At 44.6% G+C, this 17,846-nt stretch overlaps 1 protein-coding gene across 2 annotated transcripts in view; it reads right to left on the bottom strand.

Moving 5' to 3' along the window:
* Positions 1–17,846, bottom strand: part of SC5D (sterol-C5-desaturase) — a 66,899-nt gene that overhangs the window by 29,624 nt on the left and 19,429 nt on the right. For both annotated transcript variants that reach the window (XM_078682318.1, XM_078682319.1), the window contains exon 4: positions 7,665–7,765. In XM_078682318.1, coding sequence (XP_078538444.1) covers positions 7,665–7,765 — 101 coding nt within the window. The remainder of the gene's footprint in view (positions 1–7,664; positions 7,766–17,846) is intronic.

The raw sequence follows: 17,846 nt of genomic DNA, 5'->3' as shown, positions 1-17,846 counted from the left end.
AGTGCACTGTGAATCGGAGCGTTTCACAGGCCTGTCACAGATAAGAAATGCTATCTAAACGAAATCCTACAAAACAATATACTACTGTCCGGCAGCAATTCATACCCGGACAACGTTGGGACGGGCTGCTAGTAAATAAATAAAATCTTAGGTTTTTGGGTTTAGCTGAGAACATCGAGAGAAGTGACATGATATCCTTTATGGGTGGACTCCTGAAAGGAGCTTTCCCTGACCTACCACAGTGGAAATGGTATACAATGTGGCAGGACAAACTTAACGACCTCGGACAGTCTTAGTTTTTTTGGTAACTTTCTCCTCTGGCAGGTCATATTCGACAAAGGAAGGCCAGAAGCAAAACATACTTTTGAGGGTCATACGTTCTTTGTCTGCTCAGATTTCTGCCACATTACAGTGGACAAGGAGGTGGAGATTACATCAGCTGATCACACCCTTCCAAATAGAAGGCAGAGAGGCTTCCTTACTAAACCCGCCTGACTCAAAGTCATCTACAAAGGGAAGGTGCAGGTTTTTCCATCTGAAATTAAGGCTCAAGAGTACATGAAGGAGATGAAGGGTGGCTCTGGACCATCGGGACTAGAATGAAAAATTTCCCTCAAGAGAGTGTTAATAATAATAAATAATATGCAAGTTTGTAAAGCGCCTGGTTACACTAGGTTAGTGTGTCCCCGCGCTGAGGTACCGACAGCCAAGGGGCAAGTTGCCAACACCATTCCCCCCCACCCCCGTTCAGACCCTGCCACCCATCAGCTAGTCAGTGGGGCATAGGAAGGTTTTTCAGTGGGGAGTAGGAAGGTTTTCAAGTTCCTACGGAAAACTGTCTCCGAGCTGAAGGTACCCTGGGAGTTTGTTCCACTGCTGAGCCGCCAGGAAACGGAAGGAGCGACCGCTCATTCTTGCCCTCCTGATAGCGGGAATCTTGACCTGCCCCATTCCGCTAGATCTCAGTTGGCGTGAAGGAGTATACGAGGTCAGGAGGTTATGTAGGAAATTGGGCCCCTTCCTGTGTAAAATCCTATGGCTCACACACAGAGCCTTAAACAGGATACGCTCCTTGATTGGCAGCCAATGCAGGGCAACCAGGGCCTTTCTGGAGGAGGCTCTCTTGGGTAGCATCAGAACCATGCGGGCCGCTGCATTTTGGATACGCTGAAGCCTCTGTATGCAGTTGACATTAGCACCCAGGTAAAGGACATTTCCATAGTCCAGCCTAGAGATTACCAAGGCATGGAGCATGGTTTTCCTAGCTCCGGCTTACACAGAAGGATATTTCAGATCCAAATATTTCTTTTTTTCTGGACTTTACACAAGGAATGGAGTCCAGGGGCACTTAGGGGCAGGTTGAGTGGGTGGCATCACCAGGGTCAGACCTGACCTATTTGCTCATTTATAGGGGGGTTAGCTGGGGGTAGGGAGGACCGGGGCAGTTTGGGGAGGGGTCTGGGTGGGGTGGGCTGAGGAAGCTTTCTCAAGTGGAGAAGGAACACTATGTGGTGGTGAGAAGGTGTGATTAAAAATGCTAAATACTTTTCTGGGCCGTCTTTTCATTATGCATAAGCAACCTGTGGATTGCAACTATTAATATGTGCGGGATAACTGATCCCTTGAAAAGGTGCAGCGTCGCCCTGGATATGCTTTATCTTAAAGTAGATAAAATATGTATGCAAGAGGCACACATTGAGGGGTCTAGGAAAGTATTGTTAGAATCTCTGGGGTGTCAGGTGGTAGGTAGCGCACTACAAGGATTGTGAATACGAGGGACTGCAATTCTGGCACGGAAAAGGAGGGGCCTGCTCCCCAGGAAACTTGGAGATAAATATGGATGCTGGATCATGGTTGAATGTCAGTTCCCCAATGGGGGGTTTACACTTTGCTCTGTTTATGGGTCAGTTTTAGATGACCCAGAGGTGTTTGAATGGCTAAATACAGAATTATCTCTATGGTCACTCCCTCCTTCTTGTCTGGGGACCTTAATATTAACTTGAATGAGGAATTGGTTGGTGCAGGGGCTGGGGCGTATAAAGGTCATAAACTTAAGGTTTTTGGGTCTCTGCTGGACCTAGGCTCCACTCATGGTTTCAGGTATGTTTGGAGAGAGAAATTCCCCCAAGAACCTGGCTTACTTGGTGCCTCATAAATTGTATGTAAGGCTTGGTTATTTTTTTGTCTCCCAAGATCTTTTACATGGATCCCGAATAGAGAAATACCCTATGGTCATGTCAGATCATAATCCACTGGGACTGGAGGTTCCTTATTTGGATATGGTGCTCAATTATTGGATGATGCAGGAATGGATTCCAGTTTTTATGTCAGAAAACATGAATAGCGCTTCCGTAGGGATAATCTGGGAAGCTTTTAAGGCTGGGTTCCGGAGGGAGATGGCTTGGTTTAGTTGGACCCGCCAAATAAAGAAAGACCTCATCTGGGTGAGAGGTATAACACCTGTCTCATGCAGAGGCCATGGCAATGGAAGTAGTTGCTTCGGGAACAGAAACAGAGATTCAGACAGCTCAGCTGAAATTAGTAGTGGCTAAAGCTGAGATAGTGAGTCTCTCCACAAAAAAAGGCTGCAGAAAAATTCTTAGCACAGAAACACAAACATTATGAGGATAGTGAGGGGGTGGGTCATCTCCTGGCCGTATGGACTAGGCAGCAAACTGCTCGAGCCTTAATTCGTAAAATTAGGGATCCCATGTCAGGAACAATCTCGGACGTAGAAGGAATAAGGGCGTCATTACAGAGATTTTACCCACGGTTGTACACAGAGGATGAGCGAGATGAAGAAAAGCATATGGTTAGATATCTCAGTTCAGTGGTGCTAGATAATATAGGGGATGAAGATCAGGAACTTCTAGGCCCAGCATTTACTATTGAGAAACTTGAGCTAGCAATCTCTTCTCTTGCAGCCGGGAAGGCAGCTGGTACAGACGTCATTCCAGGGGAGTTTTACAAGATTTTGACCAAGTGCCTCGTGAAGTATCTGCTGGAGCTTTTCTGGTCAGTGCAGGGAGGGGAAGCGGGACCTGGGTCCTGGATGTTGGCAAATATAGTAGTGTTCCCAAAGAAAGGGAAGTCTCTGTTTGAATTAGGATCTTACCGGCCAGTTACCCTGCTGAATAGTGATTTCAGTGATTTTGGAGACAACGCTATCTGGAACAATCAATAAAACTGTGTCTCCATGGCAGCACAGCTTTGTTCCTGGTTGCAGTACGACGGATCACATTAGCCGGGTCATCACTCTTTTTGACGCAATGGCAGTGACGGGAAACCCTATGGCTTTAATACTTTTGGATGCTGAAAAAGCATTTGATTGGGTCTCCTGGCACAATCTCTGTTTTTTGATCGAGAAGGTAGGGTTAGGGCCTAGGTTTTGTACGGCCTTAAAGGCACTATATGTGCAGTCTAGGGTTAGGATCTCTATAATGGGGGGGCTATTTGGATCCAATAAAAATACAAGGGACTAGACAGGCATGTCCTTGCTCTCCTCTGCTATTTGCTCTATATATTGATCCTCGGGTAAAAAGGATAGTAAATAATAAGCAAATTCATCTGATTATGTCACATGACTGGGTAACAAAAATATTGACTTACGCTGACGATCTAGCAATAGTCACTACAGAGTCCGGGGAAGCACTAAGAGAAATAGAGGAAGAAGCTAAGCAGATTGGCAAATTCTCTGGTTATCTACTAAAACAGGATAAGACCCAAATCGTTAAAAACACAGAAGTGGAAAGCGAGGATCGACGGGTAGTAGAGGGGGCGACCTATTTGGGGGTAAAACGTACAGCAGACGTAGATAAAATAATACAGATAAACCTAGACCCTTTAATAAAAACTACAAGATTGGAACTGTGAAAAATTAATAATTTGCAAATGGCATTAATTGGAAGAACTAATCTAATTAAGATGGTATTTCTGCCCAAAATACTCTACTTGTTTAGAGCCACCCCTCTCGAAGTACACAACCAATCGTTTGAGGCCTTCAACGGGTTGATATCTAGATTTTTATGGACATACACTAGGCCTAGAAGGGCGATGAGATATCTGACCCTTCCAAGAGACCGAGGGGATCTGGCGGTACCTAATGAAAGAATATATTACTGGTTTGCTGCCTTGCAACAGATGTCTGTCTTGTTGGGGACAAAATGTGAGACTCCTCGAAACTCTACGCCATATGAGCTTTTGATTGGAGAGGAGGCTTGTGGAGTACTTTGGAGACAGCTTGGGTATGGGTATTACAAAATAGTTAGATATAAGACCCTCTGCTGCCTGTACAAAATGTGGGGGATAGTCCGGAAGAAAGTAGGGTTGGGCCGTTTGATTTGTTACACTCCACTACAGAAAAATCCTTCCAGTAATTTTCTGGGACTCCCATATGAATCAGTGGGAAGAGGGAGGACCAGCTAAGCTAGAGGATTTCTGTCTCAGGGGAGGATTAATCTCATTTGAGACATTAAGGCATAAGTTTAAACTAGGACATCATGAGTTTTTCCAATATCTCCAGATCTGTGATTTCTTACTCAAAAAGGTGGGAGCGCCTGAAGGTTTTTCCTAGGATCAAACTTATTGACAAAGTTTTGAGTAGGAAAATTCCTAGCAGGAAATTTGATCAGATCTTGAATGGACTAATGCCATATGACCTAGAAAATCAGGAACAATGGTGGGCAGAGAAGGCCCAGGCAAGAACCTTCTGGTTTCTAGAAATTTGGCACAGACTGTCTTAATCTCTGCCTCCTTGCAAGTACATCACTATAAAACCTACTACAAGCTGTACTGTTCACCGTGATAATAGCTAAATGGGGGGAACGAGAAAAGTGCACGGTCCTAGATGCCACGTACAGGAGGCGGATTTGATACATATGTTTGCAACATGCCCAGCATTAGTTGGTTTGATAGGTGACATCACTGAGTTTTTGGAGGGAAGACTGGGTAAAAGTAAAGCACTCAACCCGCAACTTATATTACTGGAGGTTAGTAATGAGTCATTGCTTAGCCAGGCACAGGCATTTTTGTTTATCTCAATGGTTGCTCTTCAACTGTGCTTGGCTACAGCATGGCGGGATCATTATCCACCATCAGTCCAACAATGGTTTGCACGCTTAATGGCTATGTACCACACTGAGGTAGTGGGATATGCAAAAAAGGAAGGGGGGCCTAATGGAAAGGGTCCAGGGTCTGGGCTTCTCTGACAAGATGAGTGGGTACACTCGAAGAGGGTTAATGGCTTTTTCTTTCCTTTCCCTTTTCTGCAAGTGCAATCTTTTGGGAATGAAAGGAATAAAAGTATAATTGTCGGTTTTATTGGTCTCACTAAACTTGAATTAATTTATTTTTAGAAAGCAGATCTGTCCACTTAGGGTGGGGGATAATGTATGTGATTTATAAAATGCGCAATAAATACTTTAAAAAAAAAAAAAAAAGAGAAATCAAAGACGGATTTTATCTGAGTTGCTACTCGCCTCCCGGATTTTGCCAACTCCGGGCCAGCTCAATTTCCTACCAGTTCAGCTACATGGTTGTTGCCCCACTATTGGATACACTTCAAAAAACAAATCCTCGTGGAATTCCTTTCAAATACCAGATGAAGACGATCTACTCAAAACAATTAACATCTATAAAACCTGCCACCACTTCAGTGATCCTCTGCCTGCCAAGCTCATTGATCAACTTATACCTTTCATTCTCCCCCTCTTGACGACGATTGTCAATGCTTCTCTCTCTCAGGGTATGTTCCCTGACAGCTTACAGATTGGTCAGGTACTCCAAATAAAAAATTTAAAAATTCGGACCAATTTGACCTCAACAACTATCGCCCCATCACCAGTATTCCAACACTGCAAAACTATTAGAGAAAGTCGTTCAGCTGCAACTCTGCAACCACATTGAGAACTTTCAACTCCCAGATCCTTGACTTCAGAGCGGTTCATAGCACTGAAACAGCTCTTATACACATTGTCGATGATGCCCCTTGAACGTTAGACTAGAACATACCCTGCTTGCTTATGCTACTTGCTTATGCTCCTCTGCTTTTGATATGGTCAACCATGACAACAGGATTTAACTCCTTGAGAAAAGGATGGGGTTATCGGGTCACGTTTTAAGCTGGTTTGCTTCCATCATAAATAAGAGAGCTCAAAGAATAAAAGTAAATCAAACCCAATCTAACTCTACTCTGGACACAACGGGAGTTTCCCAAGGATCCTCACTCTCACCTACCTTAATCAAATTGCCCAAGGAATCACTTAATGAACTCCTAAAGCTCTCAAACATTCGTTATCACATGTACGCTGATGGCACACAATTGTACCGAAAAAATCTCTTCAACCTAAATCAAAGTGCTCAACTGCGCCTTACAGAAGACTCAACAATGGTTGACCCACAATCCTCTCATGCTTAACACACTCAAAACTGAATTCCTCCTGATTGCCCGCCACAAACAGTCAGCTAGTACTAAGTAGTAACTTAAACAACTCAGCGCTCTCAACTGCGCCCCACATGTTATTGAATTCACTAGATCATTAGAGAATATGTTAGACAAAAACTTGAATATGCAAGGTCATATCAGTGCAACCACTAGGGTAGCCAAATACCAAAAGAACACATTAGGAAAAATAAAGCCTTTCCTGCCGCCTGAAGACTTTCAATTAGAAGTCCAAGCCCCAGTCCTCTGCAGACTAAATGACGGGAGTACTACTCTTGCAGGCTTAACCAAAGCAAAGCTGGCTCCAGAAAGGGCTAACTTGAACTCAGCAGTTAGGCTTATCACTAGCGTCAGAAGATCTGATCACATTACTTCAGATATAAACTATCTGAAATGGCTACAGTTTGAAGCAAGAATAAAGCTGAAGATAGCTTGCATGACTCGCAAGGCCCTCCACCATAACACTGCCTTTACTTGGCCCAAAAACTCAATCTAGCTGTTTGGACACGATCCTTAACCTCTTCGAGGCTCATGACAAGCTCAGCTCTTCATGAGGCACAGTGGAGCTGTGCTCATGACGAGCTGAGCTTGTCATAATGGCCGTGGAACGCCCATGCGGGGCTAATTCCCCTCCTGTGCGGGCATTCCATTAAGTGGGCGGAGTCATTACGAGCTCAGATCATCATGAGCACAGCTCCACTGTGCCTCATAACGAGCTGAGCTCGTCATGAGTAACGTGGCGCTGCGCGCGCCCCCCCTCCCCCACGCCGCGGGGGAATTCGCCCTGCGGCGAAGGGGTCAAGACGCAGTAACTCCCTGTTGTTCAAACCACAGAACTCCCTGTTGTTCTCCGGTCTAGCCCCTAGAATTTGGAACACTTTGCCAGCTGAAATCAGGACAAACCCCACTACTTCTGCCTTCAAAATAGAGGTACAAATGCTTAAGATTAACAGATTCCTTCAGGAGGACTCTTAAACTCACTCAGCGTGGCTACTTGCTTATTGGTCTAACCCAGATTACTGAACCTACCGGGATAATTAGTATACTGCATTTGTATCTGCATTTTTATTACTTCCTGTTTGTTTGATCTGATCACTTTGTACAGCGCTCAGATACCCTGATGGGTCACGTTCGTGCTATATAAAACTCAGTAAATAAATAAAACATAAATACATCTTAACAATAGCTACACCATTTTATTTTTATAAAACGATTCCCACAGTACCTTGTATACGAGCTTGTGGTGAAGAAATCGATGAATCCAATAGATACACATATCGGTGAAGAAGAGAAAGGAGACCATGCTTGAAATGGCCCCAAACCAGCCTAAAAAGATATTAACAAACACCTTGATTATTAGACCTCTTGTTGGCATTAGTTGATTAACAATTCATGTATTCACAAGTATGTATTTGAGCGTACAGCACTTTTTTCTAATGTGCAGTGCTTAAACCAAATATCTTACAACAGTTCCTCTTTGTCTCTGTTGCTTCCTAACCAATAATATAGTTAAAGGGTTGAGTGGTTACAACAGACAGCAATTTATACAATAAAAGAAAATATTTGCACATACATTTGGCACTATTACAAATAGCTTAATGGTTGTTTGCATTTAATCACAAGACTGACAATACAATATTCAAACATTCGTGAATATACTCCGCTCAGACACAAAGCCACTGTATAATGTTTGATGTAAGCAACAGTGGGGATGCGGTGTACCTTAATCTGAGGACTGCTGAGCTATAGCGTTATTCCCTGTGTTACTACAGGCCTGGGATAACCGTGGTCTAGTCCTTCCAGATTAACTTTTGATGTTTTATTTCCAGTTACAATTATTGTAAATTTCTTTTTCTCTCCCACTTTGCATCATGCCTATATGTAATATTACATTTGTTGTAGGAGGAGTGTTTAGGAGGACTTGGAAAGGACTAGAAGTATTGTAGTTTAGTTTTCCAGAATTATCTCAATGGACTGGCAAGTTAGGGCCACAATGAGTTAACAGATTTCTAAGAAATTATTTTGCACAATTCACAGCTGAGGTGCACAGAGATGCCTGGCACTGTGGCCTTCCTAATGCCCAAAAAATAGAAAGAAGATATGCTTCTTCAATAGATCTACAGAAGTTGAGCTGGTCTTTTTGGGTGCAACCAAGAATATCTTCGGATGTGGATCTCCCGCATCACTACACTGGATGGGAAGGGAAGGCACTGAACATTCATTTTATTTCAACAGTTATTTTTAAACACTTTTCTAAGTTCAAACTGATGACCCAACTCCTACAAAATAGCGTATCTATTAATTACCTTCTTATGAGTCCTTCCTTAACATTAACTCTGGATGGATACCGCCCTGGGCCACTACAAGTAGCCCAAACTATCTGGATGTGAAAATTAAAAGTCTGGCTTCACTTGGTGTGGATGCACACCCAGTAAAAAGCGATGCACTGCCAGTCGAGGGTGTGCAGGTAGGAGAAAACTCGGGGACCTCACCTGACGAATGCAACACCATGGGAGGAGCAAGCATTACTCCCCTGGCCTGCCTCTGACTCATTGAAGTGCAGCACCCCAACCCCTGACCTCCACCAGCCCTCCTGCTGACTGCTTGTGCCTGCTGTGAGAGGCGGAAATGTCATTGGATTTGTCCCCAGAATCGGTGAAAAACCCATGGCAAAGGGTAAGGTATTGCTGGGTCCATGTGACTATTCCAGGGAACTTGCAATTGCTGAATTCTGGTGCAGGTATACACACTGGAATTGGAGTGCAACCCACCCCCTTTTCCCGAATTCCTGAACCACAAACTGACAAACTAGTGATGGAGGCCTTAATTTTAAATATTGCAAGTATTTTGGTATACACGAGAGCTACAAAGTATGAGCTTTGTCCTTATGGAGATTATAACTTTGAGGACCTACCACATCCACATAACCCAGAAATACAAAATCAATATTTATCCTACCTACTTAATACATCAAACACTATTAGACACCAATTAACAAACAGAACGAAATACTTCTAGTAGGAAGCAACACATTTTGGTCAAATCACAATCCTGTAGCCTTTGGGAGAAATGATACATTACCCACAACAGGCTGACGAATAGCAACTATCAAATAGCCTACAAATTACATACAATGTTGTTGGGAATGTTAAATGGGAAAGGCAGAGAGACCCACTCCAGCACTCAAGTCACATCTTGTGTGACCCCCTCCTGGTCAGGGATGATTATGGACAGCAATTGCACTTGGAATCTTCCACAAAGCAAGGCAGGCCTAAGCAGGGAATAATAGAGAACCCCCCCATTGTGTGACTACTGTACTGGTTAGGCATGTCCACAGACAGTAGTAACACTTTGAATCAACTCTAGTACACGAGTGGGATCCTATAATGTCCCTCCAGTAAGCCTAATCTTTTCCAGTTCCTTCTTTCAGATCACCACAAGAGGGCATCTCCTCGATGCCCTCTACTCACCTCTCTCACCAGGCAAGGTGTACTCATTTCCAAAGCAGACCAGCAGCTCCTCTGCAGCAAACAGTTGCAGATTTTCTGGAGATGTCCCCTCACCTCCTGGAGACTGACTATCATGACATCCGACATGGATCTCAAGATTTATTTGACACTCTTCCGACAATGAGAAATTTCTGAACAATCTGGGGAATATCCAAGATCTCTCATACGGCTTATTTCCAGACAGGGAGTGTTAATTTCACAGTAATTGTTATGGAAACATTTTAAGGGAATTCAATAGTTGTATTCCTTCCCTCCGAAGCAGACATAGTCTCTGTCGTCAGCTGTCTCCCGCTATTAAAAGTTAACTCCTCGCATCACAAAGCCATCAACCTTTTGTTGTAGCACTTCTGGTAGAGACAATGGGCAGTGTAAGACAAAACAGTTCATCAAGCTGTTACAAAGGAGACTACTTGATATCCTCACACCCTCCACCTATCCAAATGTGAGTAGTCAAGAAGAAGCAATCAGACAAACCACAATAAAAACATTAATGCAGCATTTCTATAGGTGGTCGTCTTTATCCACTCACACCTTATTGTCTGGTGCCTTACAAAGCTTCAGGAATGCCAATGATAAACAGTTTTTGTCTTTCAGACAGATACTCAATCTCCATCTTGAATCATGCTTTTCCAGAGGAAATCCCACTGGTCTCAAAGCCAAATATATGCATGAAACACAGATTCATAATGTTAGCCACTTGATGCTCCTAGCACACGTACAATACAATCAGAACTTCAGAAAAGGTTCTGGTCAGGAACTTTAGCAGAACTTTGGAGAGCGAGGCCAGTAAACTTCTGGCTCACTATCAGGGTAAGGAAAAAGACATGTCTGGTACCAGAGATTAAAAAACGGCAGGCTGCCACACTGCTAAGTATCTCTCAGCATTATATGGATAGTAGTCCCATGTAACAAGAAAGTACCGCTTTCTGAATGCTTCCAGACCATAGAGCTCCTTTTTAGATCTTCAGTACCTTTAAAACATACAAGACCTCAGTGTGCACCCTAGGTACTAAAAATAAAAATACAGTGGATCCTTGCAATTGGGTAACTCAACATTGCAAAACCAGGATTCCTTTTCCATAGCTGCACCGCACCAAGGATCCCAGAAAGTCAAACTGTGTTGCTTGGAGGTTCTGATATCTTTTGTCATGTCTCGATAGAATTGGAGTACTCACCTTGCAACTAGTAAGTGTGGATGTCTATTCAACAAAAATACAAGGTAGCAAAAAAAGACATCAGGCACCCTTTGACCTCTTAAGACATCACAGAATTAATCACCCTTGTCCCACCCATAGCTCCTACGGGCCATTAACTTTTGTTTGTGACACTAGCTTTGTGACCCGCAATTATGGTTACTTGGGGTGTCTAAGCCCAAGGCAGGGTTTGGAACTTCTTCAAAGCTCACACCAAAATACCTGTTTGATACTGTAAGAAAGTAGGATCTGCTTCTTATGGTTACCCCCACTTTTTGCTGGCTATAATGCTGCTTTTGACTTGTCTGACTGGGATCCTGCTAATCAGGACCCCAGTCTATATGCTTTCTCCCTAAACTGTTATGCGATGTACTTAGGTACATCCCAGATTGGATACTGGGGTACCCTTGTCGGTCCCTAGTATATAGTACACATGTACCCAGGGTATAGGTACCCCATAGGTCTCCCATGGGCTGCAGCATGTATTATGCCACCCATGAGAGATCATTTAAAATGGACCTTCAGGCCTGCCATTGCAGCCTGTGTAAGTCGGTGCTTGCACCAGTTACTTGTGAAATAGGTTTACTATATTTAATGGTCACTACACATTAAACCTATAAGTCACCCCTATATCAGGCCTTTACAATCCTGAGGGCAGGGTGCTTGGTTCTAAGTGAGAGGGTGCCCCTGCGTGAGCAGGACACCCCTGCAGCCTACGGAGTCCATTCTCCCGAGTTGTCAGTGAAGCAGCCATATAATATACAGAGGGGCATTTCAGTTCAGTTTCAAAGCTTTATTCGAGCAGAATACTCATAAAAGCACAACATACATTTAGATGAAACAGAGCTTAAAATTGATCCTTATACACAATTAATTATAAAAACCGTTGTGACAGCTTTGACAATAAAGAATAAAAACAGTTACAATTGAATACACATTTAAAAAAAAACAATTTTCATTAAGAGAAAATAGCCCTTCGTCTAATTGACCATGCCCACCCCAAGTATTTTGCTGTTCCCAGAACAATTGGCAAATCAGTGGCGGTGCAGATAATTCTTAGCGCCTCAACTCCGCTAGATGTCCCTAGATTCCTAAAGATGGGTACCAGCCATACTCTTCGTGGGATTGCATATGCCTTGCAGAGAAATAAGAAGTGGCCTATGGTTTCCTTGGCCGCTCCACACACCGGGCAGCTCGAGGTGGTCGCACTCCTCCACCTGCCCGACAGAGACCTCAGAGGGAGGGAACCAGATCTCAACTGAAACATTAGTTTCCTGTCTCCTGGAATGGTGATTGTGTCCCAGTAAAGTTCTAACAATGGACACTGTTTAAATTCCAGGAAACGCCCCCCCATCGTATCAGATCTCGTTCTGCTCCAGAGTCTGGCATCAATCCTGCCCCAATATAGACTTTTGATGGTATTTTTACTGGAAAAACTTCCCCCAAGGGATTGTTCCAGAGATTGGAAAGGCCAAGGTCACCTAAAGCAGCCCTGAGGTGTTTAAGCCAAGCTATTTTATGGAAAACATCCGCTCTTATTACTGCTAGGAACCGCTCAGCATAGTGCCGTAACTCTGGAGTCGTCCAAAGGCGACGCCAATAAAGGATAGGGCGCAATCTTACCCGGTCACTGACCGATCTTCTCCCTAGGTCAAGACCAAGCGGGATTAGTGGGGTGCTCTGGGGGAGTCCCGTTATACCCCGAATAAACCTATTCTCTGATAGCTGCAAGGACAAGACCTTGTCGAAGCCCCATAGTTCCGCCCCATATAGGGCAGACCCTATGGCCTTAGCATCATAAACAGCCAAGACTAGTTTTATAGGTTTAGATTTTGATTTTTTATGTTCCACCCTTAATGCTCCCGCGATCTGTTGATGTTTCAGGGCCGCCTTTTCTATATTTTGAGACCACTTTAAATCCTTAGAGATCTGAACCCCAAGGTAGGTGGATACACTAACTACCTCTAACTCACTATTATTCAGGAGTATTTTTGGACTTATTCTACGCTTGGGCGAAAAAACAATCAGCATGGTTTTGCCCACATTCACTTCCAAGCCATGTTCTCCGCAAAAGCAGTCAAAGATATGTAGGGCACGCTGCAGGCCTCCCGGTGTTTTGGACAAGATCAATGTGTCGTCGGCGAACATCAGGATCGGAACCCTGAGGCCCGCCAACGAGGGTGCATCCACACAGACGTCCAACATCCGGGCCACAATTCCGTTAATAAATAACGAAAAGAGCAAGGGTGCCATCGCACATCCCTGTCGGACACCACGTTGAACAGGGAAATCGGTGGAAGATTCTCCGTTTGTGCCCCATTGGACTCTTGCAAAATTGGCCTCGTGCAGCCTCATAATCAAGGTTAGCAACTCGGCCGGAAGGCCAATGTCACTCAGGACTGCCCAAAGCTTCCCCCTTGGGACAAGGTCGAAGGCAGCCCGCAGGTCGACAAAGGCGACATACAAGCTGCCCTCGCCTAACACCACCGTTCCCCATTGGAGTAAAGCAAACCGAAACACCTGGTCTACCGTACTTGTAGCCCGCCTAAAACCTGCCTGGTAAGGGGACAGTGCATTATTCTCCTCCACCCAATCTATCAGCTTGTTTACCACCATTCTTCCTACCACCTTATGAATGGTGGCAATCAAGCTTATCGGCCTATAATTAGCCGGAAGGGACCTATCTCCTTTTTTGTATATGGGTATGATGATCGCCCCCTTCCATACTTCCGGGACTTCAGCTCCTTTTGCGATGGAGTTTCCCAAAAGGGAAACATATCTAACCCACCGTTCCATGTCATTTTTAAAGACATCAGAGGGTATCCCATCAAGACCCGGGGCCCCTCCCCCTTGGGCGGCAAGTATTGCAGCTTCTGATTCTTTAAGGGAGAATAAATTTCCCATTGCGAAGACTACTGGAATAGTTTTCGCAAACCCAACCTCCTTAGACTCTGCATATTGGGGTTTAAAGTATTCTACCCAAGCACCCTCTGCAACATTATTATCTGGTTTATGCGGAGTCCCGCCTCTTCCCCACTTTAATAACCTCCAAAATAACCTGGAGTCCTTGCCCCCTGATGCTTCTTTCAGTTCTGCCCAGTACTCTTCGTCCCATATTTTTTTCGCTAACAATATGCTGGCCTTGTAGTGCTTCCTAGCCTTACTAATGGCATCCCTGTCCCTATTCCTAATAGCGTTGCCTAGGGCTAACCTGGCTACCCTACACTGTTGGTTAAACCATCTAGCTGGTTTGGGTGGATGTTTCCTATTAGGCTTACAAGCTCTCAAAAAATGAGGTCTTATGAGGGTAAAGAATGTATTATGTATATCCGTTATTTCCCTAGACCCTGGGTTAACGGAGTTTTCAGATTCCATTGCAACAATTGCAACATCCAACTCAGTACTTATAAAGTCCATAGAATCTGCATTTGCCAAAACACTAGGCCAATTAAGTCTTCGCATGTCATTGGTCATTATGGGCATTAAATTGTCATTCAATTGCTGACTACCAGACCCAGTTGACCACCAATTGTGGGTCACACAGAGGGGATTATGATCACTTTCCAATCTACCCTCGACTTTCATGTCCCTAGCCCACTGCCATAGACTAAGGCTGCAAATGACATAATCAATCCTACTATGGTTTAAACCATTATCAAAGGTGGACGCCCCTTCCCTATCACCTTTCGTTCTTCCGTTGAGAGCTCTCAACCCGTGTTCCAAGCAAATGGCATTCATTAACAAAATATCTTTAGTCCACCGCTTGACGGGAGCCAAGGTTAGGGTCGGGACACCCCAATGAGTATCCTCATCCTGCCCCACGGAATCATCCATACTATCGAGTGGCTCGAAAGTCCTATTCAGGTCTCCCGCTATTATAATTTTGTTCCCCAGAGACTGTAAGTCTAGGAAAGTGGACAAGGCCTCTAGTGTGGGAGTACTTCCTGTATTAGTGCCCCTAGCATATATATTATAAATATCTAACACTCCCCCCTTTTCTGAAACTAGTCTTAGCATTAGGATATCCTTACATCCCAGATCAACCATTTTTACTTTGATTTCTGAACTTTGTTTCACCCAGATAGTGAGATCGCCCATTGGTCGACCTCTAGCACCTTTGCTTGCCGAGATTGAGAAGTTCAAATAACCATGGTGAATAATAGGATCACATGCCCATGTCTCCTGGAATAAACAAACTTCAAAACTATTTACAAAATCAATCCAACCCTGAGACATCAGCTTACTGGCCAGCCCAGCAATATTCCACGAGAAGAGCTTCCCTACACTTAGGCCGTCCCTGGGCACTGGACCTACAGGATCTAAATTGTTAATCTCAACCTCTTGATTACTTTGGGTACTTGGTGTAGTTAAATCCTCGCCCCCAGGTATTTGGTTGCATTCGTCACATAGATGCTGCAAAGCCACAAGCCCCAAAGCATTGTTTCTGCTATTTGGTTCCATATTTGGGTCATTAGCAATTTTAACAAGATCACCACATAGGTTCCCGGTGTTAATACCCTCTTCGATACTTGCACAATTTTTAAACATTTGTCAATACCACCCTGGCTTCCTCAGTGATCCAAAACAATTAGTATTAGTACCACCATAATAACAGTTCGGTTGGAGTGGTACAGTAAGGGGAGGAAACCCTATAAACGGGACAGTAGTTGGGGGTCTTGGATACATTGTCAAAATCGATTCGACACCCGATGGTCTTGGGTAAAAAAAAGTTAAATCTACAATACCAATTCCCCCACAGCTGATACCCCCGTCCTGTTTCGTTATCAAGTTTACCACCCTAGGATCTTGGAAATTAATAACTATACAATCACCCCCCAATTTCTTAGAGGTACAACCTATCCACTCTGTCCTTCGAACTCCTATAATCAAACCATCAACTTCCCCTGGCAATGGTCTGTTAACCCTTAGCCAATGCATTGCCTTATTTTTTAGCATTTGGAACGTTTCCCTTTGCCCAGCCAACAGTGGTGGTACGTTTATGAGGACAGCCACGTAGGGAAAAGAATCCGGAGTAAGATTCATAGGTGGTATCCTACGCGGCGCTTTCGCTAGTAATGGTTTAGGCGCGCTGTTGGCAGGGACAACAGGTCCAGAAGAAGAGGTGGAATGAAGGGGGATGTCATGTGATGGTTGTGATGGGGTGCTATTATTCTCAGAGGTGGTTCTGCTACTGCTAGCTACAGTGCTGTGACAAATTATTAAACTATTCGATGTAACTTGATGGGTGTTTAATGGAGGGTTAGCAGTACTAGGGCGGTCTTTTAAACCCGTAACAACTAGTGCAGGGAGCTTGGTTTCTTTGGCGATCTTACTGTTTGAGTTATTCATTGGCTCCACACTAGACTTTTTCGTTTTTCCTTTTTCCTGGGGCCTAGTTGAGGTACTGTCCACCGGTATAGGAGATACAACAGCCGGGGCTTCTTTCCCCTGCCCACCAGGTTGATGACACTTACTACACTCCCCTATCCTTGTGTGGGACTTAATCAATGTCTTCGTAGAGAAAAAGTTATCCAGCGTGGCCTGCTCAAAGTGATCTAGTCTACCTGCTAGTTTTTTTACTTGTTCCTCGAGCGGGGTCAGTAAAGACCTCATTAACTTCTCCAGCTCGAGTAACAAAGTAGGGGTGACATGTATGAACCCACCCACTCCCGTTTGGGACCTGAGGCTAGGGCCATCTAAGACACTACCCTCCTCAGGAGGCAGGACGGGAGCTGCAGGCGGAAGCTCAGACAAGCCCATAGCTAGTGAATGGATGTTAATCAGGGCAGGACTAACCGCCTCAGATGCAGCCCCTTCCTTGCTTATTATGTTCCCACTGGGACCAACTCCAATAGGTTCCTGTGAAGAGCATGCTACCATTTTCCTTGATTTTTTCGAAGGTTTCGGCAGGTAACACTTCTTAGGAGGAGGGCACCTCTTCCTCTTTGATGATGATTTTGCTCTTACCACATCGTTTGGCACCCTATGTTGTGCCGAAATCGGCTTTCCTAATGGATCAGTAGATAAGGGAAGTGTGCTTACAGGGGGAGGGCAAAGATCATAAATCACTAGAGAGTCAGTCGACAACTCTATCGTAGGGGGAAAAGCATAGGGTGTTTTATCGACCGCTGGCAGATTTAGGGATGACCGGGGGGGGACCAATGCCGGGAAATCCTGCGGTTGTCTTTTTTCCAAGGGTATTTTGAGAAGTTCAATAGACAACCTACGCTCTGCGCGTCTCTCCTCCAATGCTATTTCCTTGTCAATGTCATTAGCAACCCGACAAAAATACTTATCCAAAGGGCCCAGAGTAGCTAGTCCCGCCTCTACCGGATTAACAATACCGGTAGTGGTGGTTATGGTTGTTGTCATATTTGGTGATCTAAGTATACAATTTACGTGCTATAATATACAAATACCAGTACCAACAATCTTTGTAAGAGTAAGCCAAATGTCAATATTACAAGATGACAGAGGGGGGGGCCCGAACCGGCCTCCTTCGGCCCCTGACGGCCACAGACGGTCCCGCCCTTGTCCCGGGCTTCTCCCGGTCGCTCCCGCGCAGCGGGGATAATGTCTGCCTTTAATAGGAGTAAAAAATGAGCAGGGGGCGTGTCCTGCAGGGAGAGTGGCCCAGTTGTAGACTGTTGGGCGCACAGGGACTCCTGGGATACGGAGTCCCTGTTTCACGCTCGCAGCCCTGCT

The sequence above is a fragment of the Lissotriton helveticus genome, chromosome 3_1, assembly GCF_964261635.1.
Source record: "Lissotriton helveticus chromosome 3_1, aLisHel1.1, whole genome shotgun sequence".
In the NCBI taxonomy this organism is placed as follows: Eukaryota; Metazoa; Chordata; class Amphibia; order Caudata; family Salamandridae; genus Lissotriton; species Lissotriton helveticus.
Note: the sequence above shows the minus strand (reverse complement) of the source record. Positions and strands in the feature narration are given on the sequence as shown.